Raw genomic sequence first — 22761 nt, forward strand, 5'->3', positions numbered from 1 at the left:
TGTTCAGTTCTTTAAGGAATCTCCATACTGTTTTCCATAGTTGTTGTACTAGTTTACATTCCCACCAGCACTGTAAAAGTGTTCCTTTTCACCACATCCATGCCAACATCTATTATGTTTTGATGTTTTTATTATAGCCATTCTTGCAAGATTAAGGTGGTGTCACATTGTGGTTTTGATTTGTATTTCCCTGATCATTAGTGATGTTGAGCATTTTTTTCATATGTTTGTTGGCCATTTGAATATCTTCTTCTGAGAATTGTCTACTCATGTCCTTAGCCCACTTTTTGAGTGTATTGTAGATTCTGGATATTAGTCCTTTGTAAGATGTGTAGATTGTGAAGATTTTCTCCTATCCTGTGGGTTGTGTGTTTACTCGCTGACTGTTCCTTATGCTGTGAAAAAGCTCTTTAGTTTAATTAAGTCTCACCTATTTATCTTTGTTTTTATTGCATTTGTTTTTGGGTTCTTGGTCATGAAATCTTTGCCTAAGCCAAAGTCTAGAAGGGCTTTTCCAGTGTTAACTTCTAGAAATTTTATAGAGAAACAAGTAATACTTACACATTTTATAGTAAAGAGATGCTAAACATTTGAATTGATGAGACCAGCAATTTAATAATTTCAAATTAACTGAAGACTTTATAGCTATGAAATGATGATTTTCTGACTGAGTCCAAAAGAAAATATGCCATGAAAATGGAAAGTCAGTGATCTCTTAGCTAAAAATTAACAGCTCGTATAACTGAGCTTTATGATAGTCCAAGATACATACTAATAAATGTATTTGTGAAACATAATGAGTTACTAAAATGCCAGGTCAATAACATCCTTAACTGAACAGATACTACAAATGTACTTTATTGCTCACTTGTGCTAAAGTAGCTAATGCCTTTAATTTTCATTGTCTTTCCAGTTATTCATTCAATAAGTAATTATTCAGCATCTACTATGTGCCAGACTCTTAGAAAATGCAGGGGATTCAACAGTGAGCAACGGAAATGTGGTTTGTTGTTGTTGTTGTTGTTTTGCCTTGATGAGATTTACAGTTTAATGGAGAAGACAAGCAATAAATAAGCAACCATATAAATGAATACAGACAAATAGAGATGTGCTATAGAGGACAGAGAACCTTGACAGTGAATAGCAGGATAACCAGGTGTGGCTGGGATCCAGGAAGGCTTCTTATCCTGCTCCCTCTCTCAAGGCCTTTCCTCCTTAGCTTATGGCTCTCTCTTGTTGCAGTTGGACTCTGATCATTGTTTGAATTCTCAGCTAAATGCCACTTTCCCAGTCAGGCCTTTTACGCTCACCCATTTTTTATTCTCTTTTGTGATCTGCTGTACTTTTTTTCAAAGCACTTATGTGACATTGAATATTTGCATTTATTTACACTTTTGCCCACCCCTTTCCACCCTCAGACAGTAAGATCTATGAGGTCAGGGAAACAAAAAATGAAATATTTGTTTCATTTGGCCTGCAAGTAGATGGGGAGTAGTTTTATAACAAATTCTTAGGTAAAATTTTTTAGCTCCAGATTCTGGGTAGAGCAAACAATGAAAAATATCAAAACCTTGTATACCAGAAATTTGCTAGCTGAAAGCTTGAAATTCAAAATCTACTGCTTTAAGATAAATACATTGCCAGAGAAAATTGAGTAGGATTTTGATTTGCACATGGAAGTGATTATCAGAGGTCATACCATAATCATTCCAAGCCATGGACTTTATTTCATTAAGAACATGATAATACACAAAGAACAACTTTTTCGATTCAGTTTATCTTTGCAACATGAACAGCTGATATTTTTTGAACTTTGTTAAAAAAAAATAAATATGATAATACAGGTTAACTTGTTTTGTAAACTTTAAAGAGATAGTATGAATGGGAAGTGTTACCAATTTTATAATTTAACCACTTCTTAAAAACTTACATACAGTTGTTGCAGATTGGAAAAGCCACTGAAGTATTGCAGGTCCAGATTTTAACTATAGTCCCTTGTCTTTATTGATCCAATTCCTCCTAAGAACCTTGACATTTACCAAAACAGGGATATCAGTAGTTGGCTTTAGTCCTAGCTGCATATACATACTTGCTATGCAAGAAGACAAACATTGAGAAAACTTATTTTTCCTTTTGTTGCATGCCTACAAGGAGAGGATAGAGGCATACAATAATAATGGTTCAGAGGGAAAAGTGAATTGGTAAATTGAAAATCAAATAATACACAATTCCAAATGGAAGCACTTGAATAAAAATCCCTTTGGTAACTCTCTATAGTAGGAATCCAATTTTATGTCCCTCATCTTTAAATTTCCTGCCCATTGTACAGTGAGCTACTCTATGTTTTGTAAATAATTTATTCTTTCAACTGATATTTCTTGAGTCCTTGCTATGTGCAGACATGGCATACTATGGGTCTCTAACATTTTAATCACTAATTATTAACCTGTTACTCCCAACTTCTTTCTGTAAGCCTCTGCTTGTATCTTAAGAGAAAATTTCCTTTGGGAAGATGAAATGCATCCTTTAACACTATACTCCTTGCTCTCTCTCTCTTCTGTCTGTCTGTCTCTCTGACTCTCTCTCAGGTCTTGGCCAAACTTCTGAGCAGCAAACTATGAAGGCTGAGTGTGCATGGGCTGAGTTGAGTGTTTTAATCCACAAAACTAATTAACGGTTTGGTTAATCTAGTACATTTTGTGATACACAAAATCGTTACTGACTGCATGGTAATTGGGCATAAATGGTAAGTAGTTCACATAAGTGACTGTAATTAGTATCACTTGTGCACAGAGAAAAAAATGCACTCTGTGGTGTGGTAGGGAAAGATGAAGGGGACCTGAATGGTGCAGAAGGTTGTTCTTTCATGACCTTCTTGAGTTGCAGAATTCATTAATAAAAATAATCACATAATGGAGAGTGACATTCATTCAGTATATACAAAGTGTCAAGCACTGAGTGATGTATTATGTAATAAAATTACTGCATGTAATGCTCTCAATCTCGTTCTGTAATTGGTGTCATTATACTACCACTTAAAAATGAAATTGAAGCCATGAGGTCAAGAAATATTGAGAGGGATTTGAACTCAGATCTCCCTGACTTTGGGGCCTACCTATTAACCACTGTTTTCCTGCCTCTGACTCTGTCTTCCCAGGGGCCATGGACCCCTTTTTCTCCAGCACACTCATAGCTTAATTGTTCCACAGCAGTCTCCCTTCCCATCTCTCTGTCTACACAACTTCTGCTGTTCACAGGGCTAAAGAATATGATGTTGAGTGACAAGTGATGGCTTATTGGGATGTTGCTAGCTACTGCGATGATTTGAGAATGTGCTTTTGTCCTGTCTCACTCACTCCTCCCCATCCAGAGAGCCGTTCAAAGAGTTGGACCCCAAACTTCAATTTAGGCCTCCAGTCAGCCAGGAGTCAGCAAACTATGGTCGACAGACCAAATCCAGCTCACTGCCTGTTTTTATAAGTAACATTGTACTGGGACAGAGCCACAGTCATTTATTTACATATGTCTGTGGCTGCTTTTATACTACATGGCAGAGTTGAGTAATTACTTCAGAGCCCATATGGCCTGAAAAGCCTAAAATATTTATTTGGCCCTTTTGCAGAAAATGTTTGCTGGCCCCGGCTCTAGGGCAAATGGAAGGTTCCTTTGCTGAGGTAGGAAGACCTCTGATGCATGTGGTCTTAAACTAAATTGGACCATAAGAAGTGTTCTATCTGCTCCATTTACCACCTCCTTAGTGTGGGACCTCAATACTTTCTTCACTGTCAGCATCATCATCACCAACATCATTACTACCATTGAAGTGACTAGCACTGGATTAATCATCTTTACACACATTATCTCATTTGATCCTGTAATAATCCTATGAAATATATGCTATCATTATCCCTGTGTTGCAGATGAAGAAATGGGGGCTTGAAAGATTACATAATCTGCCTATGGGAGGAACCACCTGCCATAATTGAGGAAAAGGAGATGAAGAGATAATTTTTGTCCCTATGCATAGGCTGGGACTCTAGGGAGAAAGCATGAGTGGGCTAACCCACCACCCATGTAGGGCAGCCCTGGCCCTGTTAATCATCCTAATGTGTGGAATGAAGATGTTACTGAAGAGGGAGAGACATGGCTGAGAGGCTCAGAGACTTTCCACCGTTCAGCCACTCCAGCCACAAGGAAAGAGAAGCAGGAGAGACTCCGGCAATTTGCCCCAGTGTGATACAACAAATGGGAAGGGTCTGGCCTATAGAAACCATCACAGAACAGGATCATTTGATTACCTGAAAAAGACTACATTCATGCAGGGCCACTCTTTGGCTTGGCAATAGACTGCGGCCAATGTAACATCCTCTATGCGAGTCACAAGAGTAGGACCATTCTTTGGTTGACAGGGTAGAGAGGAGGAGACTGGTATTCCTTCTGGAGGCCAACTTGAGGATTTGCCTCACTGTCTCTTCCTCACCTTTATAAACAGTGCTGATATTACTAAAAAGAGTGCTATTTGGTAGGAACATCTGCTCATGATCAGGTAGCCTTCCCCTAAGGTAATGAGATGACTGCCTTGGTGAGTCAAAGAACAGCTGCCCCAAGTCTGCACAGGAACCTGACCACTCCACCTGCATATAGCCAGCAACAGGTGAGTCTGGGAGCTAGGCAGAATGGCAGTCAAAAGCCTGGATTCAAATTCTGCTCTACTACTTATGACATGTTGTAACCTAGTGCAAATTAGGAGCCTCTGTACCTGTCTGTTCACTCTTCTGTTGTAAGGATAAAATGAAATAATATAGATAAAACACTTAGAAACATACCTGTTGTTATTGTTATTATTACTGTTATTCATAGTAGTTGCAGTAGTTATCCCAGTGACTACTATAATAGTAGCATTAGTATTGCAGTAACAACGGTAGCAGGTTGGTTTTGCATGTACCAGCCTCTAGAATAGTCAGGCTGATCTTAGTGTCTGTATTATTTTTGGCAACCCTTTAACCAGAAAATCACTATAAGGCTGGTTATATAATGAATTCAATTATCAAATCACTATTCAAGTCCACTTTGGGTCTACAAGCTACCTTGCTTAGACTTCTTACTCATTTCAAAACAGTTCTACTTTGTAGGAGAGTAATATTCAGTAAAAAATAAAATGATGTTTTAAATCATAACAGTGGAAAAATTGGGGATGCTTTACAGAACAAAAATTAGTTTGGGTATTTCCAAACAGCCAAACAGCTAGCTTTCGAACCCACAGAAGAGAATTTCTGATAACTCTCTGAGTTAACATGGATGACCCAAATAATAGCAATTACTATTTACACATTAACAAAAACACATGAAAAATCTCTTTCTTTTCATTTCAGATTTTCCTCAGTGTCATAGTAGGAGCTTTAAATCTTGGCAATGCCTCTCCTTGTTTGGAAGCCTTTGCAACTGGACGTGCAGCAGCCACCAGCATTTTTGAGACAATAGACAGGGTATGTAAAAGCCGAAAGTAAAGGCCATTAACAGGTGGGGGCTGGGGAGGTGGGGCCCAGAATGAACTCCTGAAGAATTTACCTTAATGTTAAAAATATAAGAAGCTATCACAAGGCCCTTAATTCAGCAACACTTATTAAATGCTATCATGTACTGGTGCCAATTGTTTTTTTTGGTTGTTTTTTGTTTTTTGTTTTTTTTGAGATGGAGTTTCGCTGTTGTTGCCCAGGCTGGAGTGCAGTGGCACAATCTCGGCTCACTGCAACCCCCGCCTCCCGGGTTCAAGCGATTCTCCTGCCTCAAGGGAGTGAATGCCACAGGGAACTAGAACAAGTAAGACCCCTGTCCTTTACTCATGCTGGGAGAGGACAGGCAGTAAAGAAGTGTGCACATTCAAAGATAAGGCAATAGCAGAGAGTGGGAAGTAAATAAAGGAAATAAAATAGTGCAATGTGACAGCGACTGGGGTGGGAGAAGGAATCTTTAAATCGGGTGGTGGTGACAACATCTCTGAGGAGGTAGCATTTGAGTGGAGAACTGAAGAAGAGTCAGCCATGCAAAGGGGGATTGGAGGGGGTGGGGCATGGGAAGTAAGAGCAGGGGGGGCATTCATGGAAGAGAGGCCCCCAGGTTGGAAAAGGCTGCTGATTTAAAGAAGCTGAAACAAGCCCAGTGCAACTGAATAGAGTGAACAAGGGGCAGAGGCTGGAGGCATGGGAAGGGCCTACCATGCAGGACTTCAAGGCCATGTCCATAAAATTCTCTTATCTTCTAAATATGGCAAAAAGAGATTTTACTGGCTAGTCTACGGAAGCACACTGGAGGCCAAGCTAGGGAGTCAAAATCCAAGAACGGGCCAGGCATGGTGGCTCTTGCCTGTAATCCCAATACTTTGAGAGGCCAAGGTAGGTGGGTCGCCTGAGCCCAGGAGTTCAAGACCAGCCTGGGAAGCGTGGTGAAAACCTGTCTCTACTAAGAACACAAAAATTAGCCAGTCAAGATGGCATGTGCCTGTAGTCCCAGCTATTCAAGAGGCTGAGGTGGGAGTATCACCTGAGCCCAGGGTGGCTGAGGCTGCAGTGAGCCGTGATTGCGCCACTGCACTCCAGCCTGGGCAACAGAGTGAGAACCTCAAAAAACAAACAAACAGAAAACCAAGAACAGAAGGGGAAGTTGGCAATCTGTTGTTCTTTCTCTTTAAAAAAAAAAAATGCCCTGAGCTGAATCCAAAGCAAGCCCTGGAAATCCAGAGGTGATTTGTGGGTTCCCTGAACCTGTTTGGTTCACCATCCCCTGTTCGATACTCTTTCGCCAAACAGTGAAGTTGTAACCTACTAAGGAAGTGACTCATTGCTTTATCTGTTTTATAATTTGGGGTTTCATATATTGGAGTACAGAGAGATTGTTGAACACCACATAAAAATGTTCATCGATGGCCAGGCATGGTGGCTCACACCTGTAATTCCAGCACTTTGGGAGGCCAAGTCAGGAGGATAACTTGAGCCCAGGAGTTTGAGACAAGCCTGGGCAACCCTGTCTCTACAGAAAATTTAAAAAGTAGCCGGGTGTGGTGGTACATGCCTATAGTCCCAGCTAGTCAGGAGGTTGACACGGGAGGATGGCCTAAGCCCAGGAGTTTGAAGATGCAGTGAGCTATGATCACACCACTGCACTCTGGCCTGGGTGACAGAGTGAAACCCTATCTCTGAAAAAAAAAAAAAAAAAAAAAAAAAGTTGATGTTGATTTATTCAAATTCTACCTCTTTCTTTATGCTCAAATAATATTATGACTCTAAAAGTGCCCTGAAACTAAAAAATTAAGGCATTTAAAAATTATTTATTATCTTTATTAGCAACCCAACAAGGAGGTAGATTACATTATATGCCTCAATAGAGCTAAAGTGATTGATATGGTTTGGCTTTATGTCCCCACCCAAATCTTATCTTGAACTGTAATCCCCGTGTGTTGAGGGACAGACTTGGTGGGAAGTCATTGGATCATAGAAGCATTTTCCCCCATGCTGTTCTTATGATAGTGAGGGAGTTCTCATGAGATCTGGCAGTTTAAAAGTGGCAGTTTCCCCTATGCGCTCTCTCCTGCCACCATGTAAGACATGCTTTGCTTCCCCTTTGCCTTCAACCATGGTTGTAAGTTTCCTGAGGCCTCCCCAGGCATTTGGAACTGAATCAATTAGAACTCTTTTCTTTCTAAATTACAGTCTCAGGTATTCTTTATAGCCGTGTGAAAATGGACTAATACAGTGATGAATTTCCATCACTAGTTATGGACAAGGGAAGAAGATGATGCTGGAGTGTTCTGGTAGCAGGAAGAGGCCCTCGCTTTTCTCTGATTAACCAGAGTGGTTAAATTCTAGATTGGGCTTGTTGCTAGCAAAAGAGGTGAAATTCAGAACAACAATTGAAAGTTGGTAGCATTTGAATACATCATTTAGGAACACTTAGTTTTAATCATCATCTACCATGGATACTCAAAAGAATACCCTTGGACCCCAGATTGGTTGACTAGTTGCATGGTCTTAGAAACTTAATCTCTGCAATTCCTCTGCTTCTTCAACTGAAAAATGGGCATATCACCTGTCTGGTTTGGTCATGGTGACAATTATGTAAATAAAAGTATAAAAACACCTAGTACATTGTCTCCTATATTATCTTAGTAATATAATAATATATAATGTATAATAATATTAACATATATTATACATTTATATTAATACAACATATAATGTATTATATATGTATTATATAATAGTATATATTATATAATATCAGTAATAACTCAATAAATAATAGCAATTAAATAAATTGAATATGTATTATGTTAATATATTATATCTCAGTAATATCTCAATAAGTAGTGATTATTCTCACCATTATTAATAAATGTTTAATGTGTAAACATCTCTGGCATATCTCTGCAATGTTTTATCTGGTTGTTGCTCTAAGTAAATTCAAATTAAGATACATGCAAACTAAGAGGCACAATAAATGTATACATCTTCATTTGAATTTACTCATAAAACAGAGCAACAACCAGATAAAACATTGCAGAGATATGCCAAAGATGTTTCTTATTTGAATTGAGTTGTGTATCTTAGTTTGAGTTTACACTGTGTCCCTTTTGTATTTCACTCCAGAAACCTATCATTGACTGCATGTCAGAAGATGGTTACAAGTTGGATCGAATCAAGGGTGAAATTGAATTCCATAATGTGACCTTCCACTATCCTTCCAGACCAGAGGTGAAGGTGGGTGCTGGTCTTTTCCCCAGAACAATAGATGTTTTCTTCCTTGATGATTTATTTGTATAACCACAAATTGCTCATTTTCCGAAGCCTGACTCAGTTCCCAGGAATAGACAATGAAGGTGTATTTCTCTGAAAGTATCCTCTGGTGTTGACTTATCTCCGGCAACAGACCACATTCCTTTGTGATTACCATAATGTGCAAATCCCCTGGTTGGGACACAGTCTGGCAGTACATTCAGGCTAAATGAACTATATGATGCTCTGTTGAAATGAGTGGCAGGTCCTGTCTTTCTATGCACGTGCTAGATAAATGACAAGGCAATTAGAACAATCAAGAAACACAGGTTCTTCCCAACCTTCGTAGAGACTGCAGAAAGTGGAGGACACTGAGTATAGGTATGAAGTGGCAAAGGAAAGCTGCCATTATGTGGGTTTTTACTTCCCATCTGTAAATTCACTAGGTCACTGCATCAGCCCTTATAGGAAGGTATCCTTATGATATTATGCTCACGTGTCTTGTTCAGGGCACATGGTGAAAAAAATTATTTCCTGCCTTTAAATTATCTTTACATGCAATTTACTCTACAAGCAAATTAGGATCTACTACCCCTGAATAAATTGGCTTTGAAATTAGACTTATTCCTCATTTTCAATAGAGTATCTCTAGCCACTCTTAATAATATTTCTGTTATCTGCACAGAACTAAATCCCATTTTGTTAGCCTAACTTAATTCTGACACCACGTACCTATTGTATATATATATAATATATATATGATATATATATCATTCTCTCTTTAAATATATGAATATATACAGAGAGAAGGTAAACATCTCTATATATAAAATGCAGGTAAATATTTATATTGTATAATATTTGTAATATATAATACATAAATATATGATATGTAAATATATATTTATCTATAAATATTTTAAATATAAAAATATTTAAATATTTTTATATTTATCTATATTTTATATCTATATATACATGCCTGCATTATCGGTATGTTGGTAAATATAAATATATCTATGTATATAACAAATGTACAAATATAAGTGTATATCTCTATTTACCTTCATTATATACATAAACATACAAAACATAAGTAAATATGTATTCTGATTACATAAAGTATATTTTTATTATCTATTACATATGTACCTAAACATCAAATGTTATAACATATGTAAAGGTGCTTTGTAAGCTATAAATTACAAAGTAATACACACTCAGTAAATATTTTTGAATGAATAGCTAAAACTTAAGTTGGTGGAAAGTAATTGTGGTTTTTGCAATTACTTTTAATAGCGAAATAAAATCTTCTTACTTAAACCTATATGTATTTATTCATAGTACGAGTACGTTTTCAACCCTCTGTGTGCCACAATGTACTGGTGCTGTAATGATAAACAAGCACATTTGATGCCTGCTTGCTCTGGGAGCTTACAGTCCAATACAGGCCAGTAAGTGAAAATGTATTTGCAGGTTTGACTCCTAGTGTGAAATGAAAGGCATGAGGTTTTGTGACACAGAGGACCCCAAACTACATTTTCCATAATCAGTCCAAAAATCACCTCTTAATTGGTGAAAATATTTGACAGATAGTTATGAATTAGCTTCTCATTCTTTCCTCGCAAGACCTACTAGCCAGCATTCAGCCTCTACCTAGCAAACACACCATGTATATTTATCAAGTAAATTTATTCAAATGGTATGTTCATACACCATACACATGAAGTACAGCTTAAAATCTGCAAATTTCCTTGCTGTTAATCCATGATCAGTAAATTAGTACTATATTTCTAACTTAATGGGTTCTTTTCTTCAACTAATGGCATAGTCTCCTTATCCTAGTATGTCAGGAGTATTTTAAATTAGATTTTGGAACATAATTTTAAAAGTTAACATGTCTTATTTACTTCATCTGTGTTAATGTGCATCATTTTATTTCTTGGTCATGGCTCTCAGTTAAATAATTAAGTAATGTGCTAAATGCCAAAACCTCATCCTTGCCAATGTTTTCTTTTGCTGGTTGTCGATGGATATCAGTGGACGTTGCTTTGTGGGGTATACATAAACACACACACAGACACTGAGTATCAACACAAAGCATCTGCACTTGTAGCCTAATTGTTTGATTTGGTAAACAGTGACAATCCGAACTTTGCTGTTCTCTTCTCCAGATTCTAAATAACCTCAACATGGTCATTAAACCAGGGGAAATGACAGCTCTGGTAGGACCCAGTGGAGCTGGAAAAAGTACAGCACTGCAACTCATTCAGCGATTCTATGACCCCTGTGAAGGAATGGTGGGTGTCTTCCAGAAACTCCTCAATACGTGGGGACAGTAAAGTGCAAATGGCAGTATATTGATCGAACAGAAAGGCGTAGCATACATTGAGACTGTCCTGGCATGCATAGTTAAATTAATGATTTGTTACTGAATTGATGGGACATGCTCCCTACATGGTAACTGTTTAGTGAATAACAAGTCAATTCCATTCACTGTATAATGTAACTGAATGTACAGATACAGTCAGGTGTGGCATAACAACATTTCAGTCAGTGATTGATTTCATATATGATAGTGGTTCCATAAGATTATAATGGAACACATATAGAAATCTGACATATGTCACTTGATGTTGGCATTGCAGATCAAGTTAAGAGAAATGATTGATATTTAGTAATGGTGCTAGGACATTTGGAAACATATATGTATATATATACACCATCTGAATTTGTGTAACTACACTGTGATGTTTGCCAATGATGAAACCACCTAAGGACACATTCCTCAGAATGTATCCCCATCACTTAGCTATGCATAACTGTGCATTTAAAATGCTACTGCTGCCTCTTCAGTGAACTATCTATTCCACTTTTTTCTTTGTATTATAACAAAAATATTACTGTGTCCTCTCCAAACACTAAATATAGGAATAATAACAGGGCTCGAAATTAAGAGAGAGCAGTCCTAAGAAACTAAGAAAAATGAGTATTAGTGATTGCCATTTATTCATTACATATTATGTGTCAGATACTTTATTAAAATGATTACTTATTGTCACGATGACCCCCAAAGGTACATAGGCCCATTTGACAAAAAAGGAAGCAGAGAGTCAGAGAGACGGAGACTTGTCTAGGGTCATTCAGCAGGTAAATGACCAAGTCAGGATTGAATCCAGGTGTGTTGGGTTCCAAAGCCCATGCTCTTTTCACTCTGTCTCAAAATTATTCCTGTCAGCGTCTCCTTGATGCCTTGAGATGGAATCGTTTAACTGTGTATTTAATGACTTCAACAAAATGAGTTCTCTGTCATGCATGTAATATTACACAGGCATGGCAAACATAACAGAGTTTTCCCTTTTCAAAGACATCTCATCTCTGATTGGGTATTCTTTACTACATACCACATAACTGCACTCTGAATATATAGAAATCATAATTTCTTGATGTAAGATTTTTACATTTTTACTAATAGTGATTTTTATTTGCTCCCACTGATAGTTTCACTTGCTTTTTAACAGCAAAGTGTTATTTGATGAATCTGGCCAGAAAGTAAGACTTACTATAAACCGTATATACAAGATAGGGATCATTGTTTATTTTTATTGCATCTTTTGAGTCCATTTTTGTCAAAAGTCAAAAGATATGAAAATATTTAAAATATGATGAATAACTGACTCTACTCTTTACTGGAATCAAAAATTTGTCCATTCCTGGGCCAATGGTGTTAAATTAAGTGACCTTTATTTACATCATTTATGTTTCTATAATGAATTGTTCTGCAGCTACACTTGATTTCAGTTACATGTTATCATCCTTATATAAAGAACCACATTTCAAGAGGAATTGTTTCCATTAGAATCTTATTGGCCTCTATTTTTTCTTCCCATTGGTCAAGTATGGCATTATGATTCAGAACCCTGAAAGATTCCCAAAGTTGTGATGTTGTGCCCATGCTCTCTAGGTGACCGTGGATGGCCATGACATTCGCTCTCTTAACATTCAGTGGCTTAGAGATCAGATTGGGATAGTGGAGCAAGAGCCAGTTCTGTTCTCTACCACCATTGCAGAAAATATTCGCTATGGCAGAGAAGATGCAACAATGGAAGACATAGTCCAAGCTGCCAAGGAGGCCAATGCCTACAACTTCATCATGGACCTGCCACAGGTACCCCTAGCCATACATTCCCGGGAGAAACCAAGAGGTCATAGAAGGAAAAAAAGTTGCACAATTATACACATTTCTTTTCGTATGATTCCCGAGTCATTAAATTCTTAAGCCATGTTTTAGTTTCATGCCTGAAAAAGTACCATGAGTGTTTCCTTTCATCTGAAAATATATGGTTTATATGTTCAAATCTGTCAAAAGAGGAGGTTTTCTTTTGAAAAGCTCCCTTTGTTGGTAATATATTAAACATCTACCAAACTGGGGAACTATCTTTTTTACAACTCTTTTGACATAGATCCAATGTCCTTATTCCTTTTATTAAGCATTTGTCTAAGCAGATGCTAAATGTCATGTGGCAATAACTTGCACAATAATCTCATGATGTCTACTCTTACAATTTTCTTATGCTTAGGCAGCTAATATTGTGTCAAAAACAATTCTTTGTATATCTCCATTGTAAGCAACAACAACTGTGAAAACCAACTCCTAGCATTATACTTAAATGGATTTTGCCACCAATGGTCTGCTAGGTCAAAGAAGAGTTATTATAAAGAATTAACATATATATAGTTCTTACTACATACGAGGCACTGTTCTAAGCACTTCACATCTATTAACTCATTAAACCCTCACAACAACCCTGTTAAGCAGCTAATATTATTATCTCCACCTACAGATGGAAAACTGAGGTTCTAAAAGGTCAAATAGCTTGCTCAAGATTATACAGCAAGTAAGTGGGAAAGACAAGGTTCATACTGAGGTGGTCTGCCTTCAGAGTCAGTGATCTTGAACACTTCCCCTTCAGCCTTCTAAATTCTCTTTATGAATAGGATTGCAGCTGTGGCTATGATATAGCCTAGTAGTTAAAGAGTGTAAAGCTTTAGAATCAGACTACCTTGATACAAATCCCAGCTTCTCTATTTACAAGCTTTATGAACTTTCTCAAGTTACTTTAATTCTTTGGGCCCAGTGTTTCCTTATTCATCAGTTGCAAATAGCAGCACCCGCCTCATAGGGTATTTATTAGAACTAAAAGAGATGTTATGTGTAAAAAGCTCAGTACCATTCTTTATTCATGGTAAGGGCTCAATTCGTGTTGGTTAGTAATAAGCAAGGTAAGTGTCTGACCGCTAACACCTAATTATTAGATTCCAATGTTGTGCTAAGCCTGTGAGATAATCAGTAACCATCTTCTGTCAATGATAATCCTTATAAAGCTAGTTTAACCTTTTATTCATAACATAAAAACAGCCTTTGCATTATGTTTTGCTGTGTTGTCTAACAAGAGATAAGAGACAAAGATTTGCTCTGTGCTTTAATCCTCTAAGATAGATATTTAGGACTGTGACCAATTTTTATATGGTTGAAAAATCTTATTTGAAGTTGAGCTAAAGAGGAACATTTACATAGCCCAGTAAACCCTGGAATAAAAGCATAAATCAATTTCTTTATTTCACACATAAATATTGATTAGACAATAACCCGTCTGGGGAAGGGATATTTCTTTCAGTGGAAGTCGGAGCAGTGAAAATTTGTGCTTGAGAAGAAAGCTATAATAGAAAGGACATTGTAGTGGATCACTGTCAGAAGCCATCAAATTCTTTTCCCTTCATGCCTGGTGTCACCTTCTATCTAGCAATTTGACACCCTTGTTGGAGAAGGAGGAGGCCAGATGAGTGGCGGCCAGAAACAAAGGGTAGCCATCGCCAGAGCCCTCATCCGAAATCCCAAGATTCTGCTTTTGGACATGGCCACCTCAGCTCTGGACAACGAGAGTGAAGCCATGGTGCAAGAAGCACTGAGTAAGGTTTGTGGAAGTCTTAGTCCATTTTACAAGTCCATGTGGAAATGCTTGTGCTGTTGCAGGAAAGGCAGCTCCTTGTGGGGTGGGAGGGATGGGAGTAGTTGATACTACATGGGTTCGTGCATCTAGTCTGATTGTTTAGAAAATATTAGCTGACTACAATCTTCCTCACAGTTGAACAGAAGAAAGTTATAATTTGTTTCCAAAAGCTACAACATGTAAAAGTTTAAATCTTGTTAAAACTAGCTTATGATATTTTTTAAGTTACCTAAAAAAATTTTTTTAGCTGTTGATTAATGGCAGCAACAGGGCCAGTGTGTGTTGGGGTTTATGGCTGCAAGAAAATGTGCTGGCCTTAACTAATGTCTGCACAGCCTATTTAAGAATATTCCCAGGGACCAAGGACCTAACTTTCCTATGGATTCTGAAATGATCTAAAGTTCAGTGTCAGCTCTGTCTCACAGTTTTGTTTAATGGTGCACTGTACATTCTTACAGATTCAGCATGAGCACACAATCATTTCAGTTGCTCATCGCTTGTCTACGGTCAGAGCTGCAGATACCATCATTGGTTTTGAACATGGCACTGCAGTGGAAAGAGGCACCCATGAAGAATTATTGGAAAGGAAAGGTGTTTACTTCACTCTAGTGACTTTGCAAAGCCAGGGAAATCAAGCCCTTAATGAAGAGGACATAAAGGGCAAGTGCTTTTTCCCTATACTTGTACGTTATATTAAATAGTTAATGTTTATAGTGCTTTATGGTTTTCTATGTATTTCAATACTCACTGTTCTCCCAACAACGCTGGCAGGCATTATATAGATGGTAAAGGAAACAACTGAAGCTCAGGAAGCTAAGCTATCTGATCAAGTTATAGCACTAAACCAAGGTCTTCTGACTTTCAGTTCCATCCTCTTTTTTTTTTTTTTACCTTGTGCAAATAGAAGAGGCCTCCTAGAGTGTGTTCCGCACACAGTAGAAGCTTCATGCTTATTGGCTGAGTGAATTAATCAATGATAAGAAAGTATAATACTTATTTTCAAATGTAGATAGATACTTCAGGTTCTAGTGCACCTTCTTTTTTATCAGTCTGAATTTTCAGACTTGGTGGTTGCCCCAATCTAAATTAACCAGCCACTCTAAACTTTCTCCACCATTTCACTCCATTAGGTATAACTACTACATACATTTAACATGAGGGTTATTCTGAATAGACTTTTGAAAAGTTTAGTGTTTCTATCATTTTTTTTTTGCCACTTCTGATGGACTTCTCTTAAACTTTTTATGATTTACGCTAAAAAAAATACCTGTTTCTGTAGAGGTAACAAGCTATTGTATGGTTTAAATGACTCAGTCTTGCTGAGTATTTTGAAATTTTTTATTAGAATCTGCAGGACAAGTCCCAAGTTTTATTTATTGCAATAAAGTTAACAGAATGTTTTGGCATTAGACATAGTAATTATATTCTAAGCAAACATAGTAAAGAATTCTACTTAGATATGGTTGTTTATTGTATATACTAAAAAATTGCTCATGCTGTGTTGAGTAGATGCAACTGAAGATGACATGCTTGCGAGGACCTTTAGCAGAGGGAGCTACCAGGAGAGTTTAAGGTAAGCTCAAGCCATGGGGCAGATTTCAAGGTTTCCAAATATCCTGAGGAGTCCTCTGTAGTCATAATCCTCAGAGAATATCTCAGGTACAACAAGGAAACTCTGAGTAGACTGCCAGGTTTTGTCAAATATGAACAAGCAAATGAACCTTGGTTGCTAATTGACATTTCTCTCCCCAGTTCATGGTTTTTTTGTTTAGCTTCTCATCTTACTGGGGATAAGGATTACAATGGAGATGCTTTATGGTTAAAATGTTGTGTATTGAGCCTAGAAAGGGGACTTCTTTTAAAAAAAAAAAAATCTGTGTTTAGTGTTCCTTTGCTCCAAGCTAACTGTGGTATGAAACACTGTCTTATATGAAGGTCAAATTCATGCCTTTAGCTCCACTCTTTAATCTACTGAGCTGCAATTGAATTACAAACACTTCTGCTCCCAGAGTAACCCATCTGAAGTCAAATCATTCCTTAACTAGATGAAATAAGAAATGTAGTTTTTTAGCACTTAAAAATAATTTTCCTAAATAAGAGCTATTTATTTTTCCCTGGATCAATATAAAGCTGTTTAATTTCAAAATATATTTTTGGAGTATGCTGTTAGTGAGGCTATATACTTTAGTCTTTCATCCTGGCTTAAGAGTTTCAATAAAACTGTTCCTCTAACGTTAAAAGTCTGTATTAAGAAGAATTCTGCCCAGGAGTGTTTGTCTATATTTATAACTGTTATTCAAGATTTTTTTTTCTTAAGTCAGGAGATTTTTAATAGGCAATGAGATGGTAGCAATCTCTCTACAATTGCCCTTTCCATTTCTAGGACATTTAATGCAAGGCTGTGCAAAGTCTCAGAGATAAGACTTGCTCATTCAAGATGGATAATTATTTATTGAAAAGTCGTTAAAGAGCCTTAAAACATTCAGCTATCAATTCCAAGTAGTTCAAACACAGATTTGTTCATTTAAATATTCAAAGAATAGCTCACAAAAAGTAGTGTATTTGTTGTCAGATGTAGATAAATACTTCAGGCCCTAGTATATCTTTTCCTTATCAATTTGAATTTTCAGACTTGGGTTTTCCTATCTTTCTTCTTGAGAACAAGTTTATTCAAACAAATTTTAAGAAATGCTAGTTTGATTGAATTTATTGAATTTGGCAAATAACAAAGCAATAGCTTCACATTACTCTGTCATGTAAAAGGTATAAAACAATGTTATAGGCACCTGGTAGTAAGTTTAGTCGTGCTTTTCTGATTGGATACTAAATTTAAATTATTCAAGTCATTAGAATCACAACCTGAAAATATCAACTAACTTCTTAAACCCAGAGAATGACTAGGCATCTCTTTTGGTCACTAGGTTAAAGGTTGCAAAGTAGACATGTTTCTTATGATCAGACCAACAAGAAAATAAATACTTTCTTAACTCTTCAGACAAACAAGATTCTACCCATGCTAAGTAGTTTATTTGCAGTTTATTATTAGAACTAGATAACCATTTTAATATGAACATTAATTTGGCTATAATTTCTCACAAATGCTACATTTTGGTGATTAGGATGAGAAATCCAGAAATACGATCCACACACAGAAAGTAGCTATTAACCTCCTGAAGAGAAAGATTTGTACATTTGAGTATGAAAGTCTGTTAAAATATCTCATTGTATACGCTGACAGATTTTTCTTGTTGTCGTTAAAAGATGACTAAATGAAGTGTTAATATGTATCTTGTTTCTTTGGCTTCAGTTTTTCTGATGGCTAAGTTCCTTTTCAGCAATATATTTTAGATTCAAGAACAGTTTAATAGATAACAGCCACAAATTTCCTAAATAATAATGTTGAGAAAGAGAGTATTTATTCCCCCAAGTTAGTTGTTTTTATTTGCAGTGAGAAGTGGTACACAGCTTCAGAGAAGGGGAGGGACAGATGTTGTCACTTTCTGAAAAGGGATGTTGTTTCTGGTGGATGAGAGAGGTAAACCTGCCTAGCACATGCACTGCCCATGGCCTCATGACAGCCTAGGCTAGACAGCTCAAATGATCTGGAGAATGGTGAAAGAGAGAGACTTAAAAAATATAAAGTAGATATCCAAGGGGCCAAGGACATACGTCTTCCCGTACTCAGAACTGGAAGGTAGTCAGTCATATGTTGATGGTCTCTCCTCCTTCACAAACTCCTACCTTGGCATCCATTGCTCTGCATTTCCTTTTTAGGTCCTTGACCTTAAGTCTCCTCATATCATGCACCTTGTTCTCGCCAGCTGACACAAGCCTATTCTGCACACCTTCTGGAGAAGACATCCTGACCCCTGTTACCTAACCGGGAGAAATGACTTCATTGCTGTGTAGTTTCAGGCTAGGTGGGAGGGAGTCTCTGGAAGTGTCCCAGAAACCAGTTTGGTGGCAGGAAGTAGCGTTGAGGAGTGGTTTAATGCCTGGTCATAATGAGACTTGGCAAGAGTCTGAATGTGCAAGAGCAAGGAAGGGGGAGGGCTTGAAGTAATTGCATGGTGTTGAACCTGGGTGACTAAGAGGATGGCAGTGCCATTAAAAGAAAATGGGAACAAATTGGAGTAACTCAGTTGATACATTACTGCCTTCTCTGGAAGGCTAGATGAGCATATAGTAAGCAGGCACCACGTTGATATTTGTTTTGGTGTAATTTCACTTGGATACAAAATGGTAGAGAAAGATATGTGAATGGATTCATCTAGATGGCACTAAAACAGTTGGTGCAGGTCTCCTCATCATTCACATCTCTTTCTTTACACCGTTTACTTCAGGTGATTCTTTCTAAAACACAATCTTCAGCATTGCCTCTTAACCATTAAGACTGTTTACAAATGACTGAAAACCTAACCCAACCTGGCTTTACCTTTAGAGAGAAAGAATCAGCTCATATAACTAAATATTCCAAAGATGCTTTGGCCTCAGGCAAGGCTAGAGCTTCAGTGATATGTCCAAGCTAGATAACAGTTTCTCTCTCTTCCTTTCTCAGCTCTACTATTTCACAGTTGGCTTCATTTTTTAGAAAGCTTCTTTTTTGAAGGTCTCAACATAGTTGTCAACAGCTCCCGGCACTAAATACTTTAAGGTTAACCTAAAGGAGAATGGGGGCCTCCTTCCCAGGAGTCTGGGGGAGGGAAGAGGAGGGTGGAGTCTGAACAAATCACTTCCCATGCTTATCATGTACTCAGTATATTCAGCAAGCAACCGTGTCCTCCCCTGTCTCCATGCTTCTGTTTATACTGTTCTCTCAGTCAGAAATGCTCTTTTCTATAGTCTACAAATCCCCAAATCCTACCTTGGCCATCTCATCCATGAATCTTGCCTTGATAACACCTGCCATACATTTCTTTTTCCTTTGACTTTCCATACTCTTTATTCAAACCTGCCTAATAGCACTTACCACATTTTTCTTTACATTAGGGTGTGGTACAGGCCTCTTCTATAAGATTTAAACTTTTTGAAGGAGAAATCTGTCATTGGCTAGTCTTTGTGTCCCCAACATCACCTGGCATTGGTTTGTATGTTGTAGATGCCCAATAAGCTTCTGTTGAATTAATGAATAAATGAATGAACACGTTGAGCTAAATTATATTTCAACAAGATACTCATTCATGCATGTCTAGGGGTAGCATAATAGCCTGGAGAAAATCTCATCAGAGGCCCTATTTCCTCATATCATTTGTAACCATGCTAAAGTGGACACATCAGGTATGACAGAGAGAGATCAAGACCACAATCTAAGCCAGAAGGAAGGTAAAGGAAATAGACTGTTGTCAAGGCAACAGTTAGCAGAACCATGTAGGTTTGGAAAGTATTTGAGCCTTAGGTGGTTTTTTGATGAACTGGTAGGACAACTTTGCTCCCTTTCTCTTTCTTCCTCCCTGACTGCACTCTGAATCTGGGTCCAACGCTTGCAAAAGCTTAGGTCCCAGAGCAATCAACCTGATTAGCTCTGCCCTAAGAATAGCTCTGTCAAACCTAACCTGCAAGCTCCCTTTCCTGGTTACCATGTGACCTACCAAACATTTCTATTTATTTGACATATGAGATGTAAACTTGGACACCAGTTGATCCTGCTCCAATCTGGCCACAGTCTACACTGTTTCATCTTTCTGTTTATTTACAGGGCTTCCATCCGGCAACGCTCCAAGTCTCAGCTTTCTTACCTGGTGCACGAACCTCCATTAGCTGTTGTAGATCATAAGTCTACTTATGAAGAAGATAGAAAGGTCAGGCACCAACTGCTTATTGGGGGTAAATGGAAGAAGTCTCGCCTAGGGACCGTTGGGTACCCTTTAAGCCCGAGAATATGAGTTTTCTAGGTATATATCTAGCAGTGTTTCAAGTCAGACTAAAAGACAGAACATGAAGACCTAATGAAAACTCTAAATTTTACACAATATTTTAATGCGGATTAGTTAATTGATTACTTTTAAGAATACAAGGTAATGTAAACTGAACTTCTAAGGGTTAATTAAGAGTCTTAGACAAACTATTCTAACGAACAGAATGTGTGACTTATAGATATTTAGCAGATTATTTGCTCATATGTAGAAATCCTTTTATAAAAGTTAAGAGTACCTAAAAATTTTTTTCTCAAATTTTTAAATTTCTTTCTTAAATTATAATAATTTTGGCAAAAATACCTTGATCAACAAAAGTATTTGAATAGGCTAGCCCTTATTACAAGTTATCAAAATATTTGAATTAATGGAGGCCAATTAGGTTTCACAGACATTTGTTGATTTCATACAATTTTATAATGGTTTTAAATACATTTAAAATAATACTATCAATTTTAACATAATTCAAATAGCATAAAATTAAAGAGCTAGGAGAGCAAACAACATGTATAGCAATATACAATTTCTTCCTAAGGATGCAGGTGTCCTGCTGTTGTAGACTTTGTCTAATTTTCACATAAATAGACCACCCATTCTCCTCCAAGCCTTTCCTTATTACTGCACGTTATGTGTCAGCCCTGATACTCTTATGTTCATTCCCCTACCACCCTTCGTTAGAAAATTTTCATGGCAATTTTCTTATTGAGCCTTAATCAAAGTCATATTGACTTATCCCCTTTCTAAATTATAAGCCTCTTAATGTTAGTGATACATCTTATTTGTGTTTGAATCAACTTGGTCACCTAACCCAGCACCTTGCACTTAGTAAGGCATCAGGAGATTTTAAAAATTAGAATGAAAAAATGAATTTCTAAAATAAAACCCCAACTGCAAGATTTATCAAAGCAAATAAGTCAGAGAATTTTTAAATTACAAGCACATCCATTATGCATGATATAATTTCAAATTGTCTTAAATAAAATTCCAACACGTGAATCCACTAGAAAGTAATTACAAACATTGGTTCATAATGGACAAATTTAGAATAAAGTAGAGTACTCTTTCTGACCTTATGAAAATGACAAGGGAATGATTGGGTTCTCTTTTGTTTTTAATATATTAATACTGAATAAACAGAGGTCTCAATTTCTTTTCTTTTTTTTTTTTGAGACAGAGTCTCGCTCTGTCGCCCAGGCTGGAGTGCAGTGGCACAATCTCGGCTCACTGCAAGCTCCACCTCCCGGGTTCACGCCATTCTCCTGCCTCAGCCTCTCCGAGTAGCTGGGACTACAGGCGCCCGCCACCACGCCCGGCTAATTTTTTTTTTTTTGTATTTTTTAGTAGAGACGGGGTTTCACCGTGGTCTCGATCTCCTGACCTCGTGATCCGCCCGCCTCGGCCTCCCAGCGGCCCCAAAGTGCTGGGATTACAAGCGTGAGCCACCGCGCCCGGCCAGAGGTCTCAATTTCTAACAAAGGCTTTAAATAAATTCCATAGAAGACTTTTTCTCAGGAGCAGCAGGATGAATCACAGTGAGAGAAAACACATTTAGCAAGCATAGTTTATTACTGCATCCTGCCACTAAAGACTCAACTGCTCTTCTAGTTCTAGAAATAGCTATTTCATTGAGTCCATGGTGCTGCCCCAAATAACTATAAGATGTATTATATAAGAACAAGAGTTTAATAGAGCTTCAGGGGAGAAAGAACCAAACACTACATTGACATTTCTATTGAACCATAACAATACCAATGATATTTAAGTTTTGCATTTTAATTTTTTCTAGTTTCTGGGTAAATATTTGACAATAAAAGTAAAAGTAAGAAAGGATGGAAAGAAGGGAGGGAGGGAAGGAAAATCGGACTTTTTCATTGTTGTTGTTCAAGCTGGTAGAGGACCTAGCATAGGTGTAGGGGACCATCAGATTCCCTGGACATCTGGAGATCAGATTCCCGTAGAGTTCTCTTGATGCAGGAACAATTCAGGAGGGAACCATTTAACTAAAAGGAAATCTAAATCTAATATACGGGCTAGTTTTACAGAGATTAAAATGTTTCATATTATGTTCTA

General features: G+C 37.5%; 1 protein-coding gene across 1 annotated transcript in view; it reads left to right on the forward strand.

The window, feature by feature from the left end:
• The window catches only part of ABCB11 (ATP binding cassette subfamily B member 11), a 102378-nt gene that overhangs the window by 34641 nt on the left and 44976 nt on the right, over positions 1 to 22761 (forward strand). The window contains exons 10-17 of the mRNA XM_055291888.2: positions 5373 to 5486; positions 8643 to 8753; positions 10943 to 11068; positions 12733 to 12936; positions 14573 to 14743; positions 15238 to 15439; positions 16289 to 16352; positions 20475 to 20577. Coding sequence (XP_055147863.1) covers positions 5373 to 5486; positions 8643 to 8753; positions 10943 to 11068; positions 12733 to 12936; positions 14573 to 14743; positions 15238 to 15439; positions 16289 to 16352; positions 20475 to 20577 — 1095 coding nt within the window. The remainder of the gene's footprint in view (positions 1 to 5372; positions 5487 to 8642; positions 8754 to 10942; positions 11069 to 12732; positions 12937 to 14572; positions 14744 to 15237; positions 15440 to 16288; positions 16353 to 20474; positions 20578 to 22761) is intronic.

This window comes from Symphalangus syndactylus, chromosome 9 (assembly GCF_028878055.3).
Source record: "Symphalangus syndactylus isolate Jambi chromosome 9, NHGRI_mSymSyn1-v2.1_pri, whole genome shotgun sequence".
Taxonomy (NCBI): Eukaryota; Metazoa; Chordata; class Mammalia; order Primates; family Hylobatidae; genus Symphalangus; species Symphalangus syndactylus.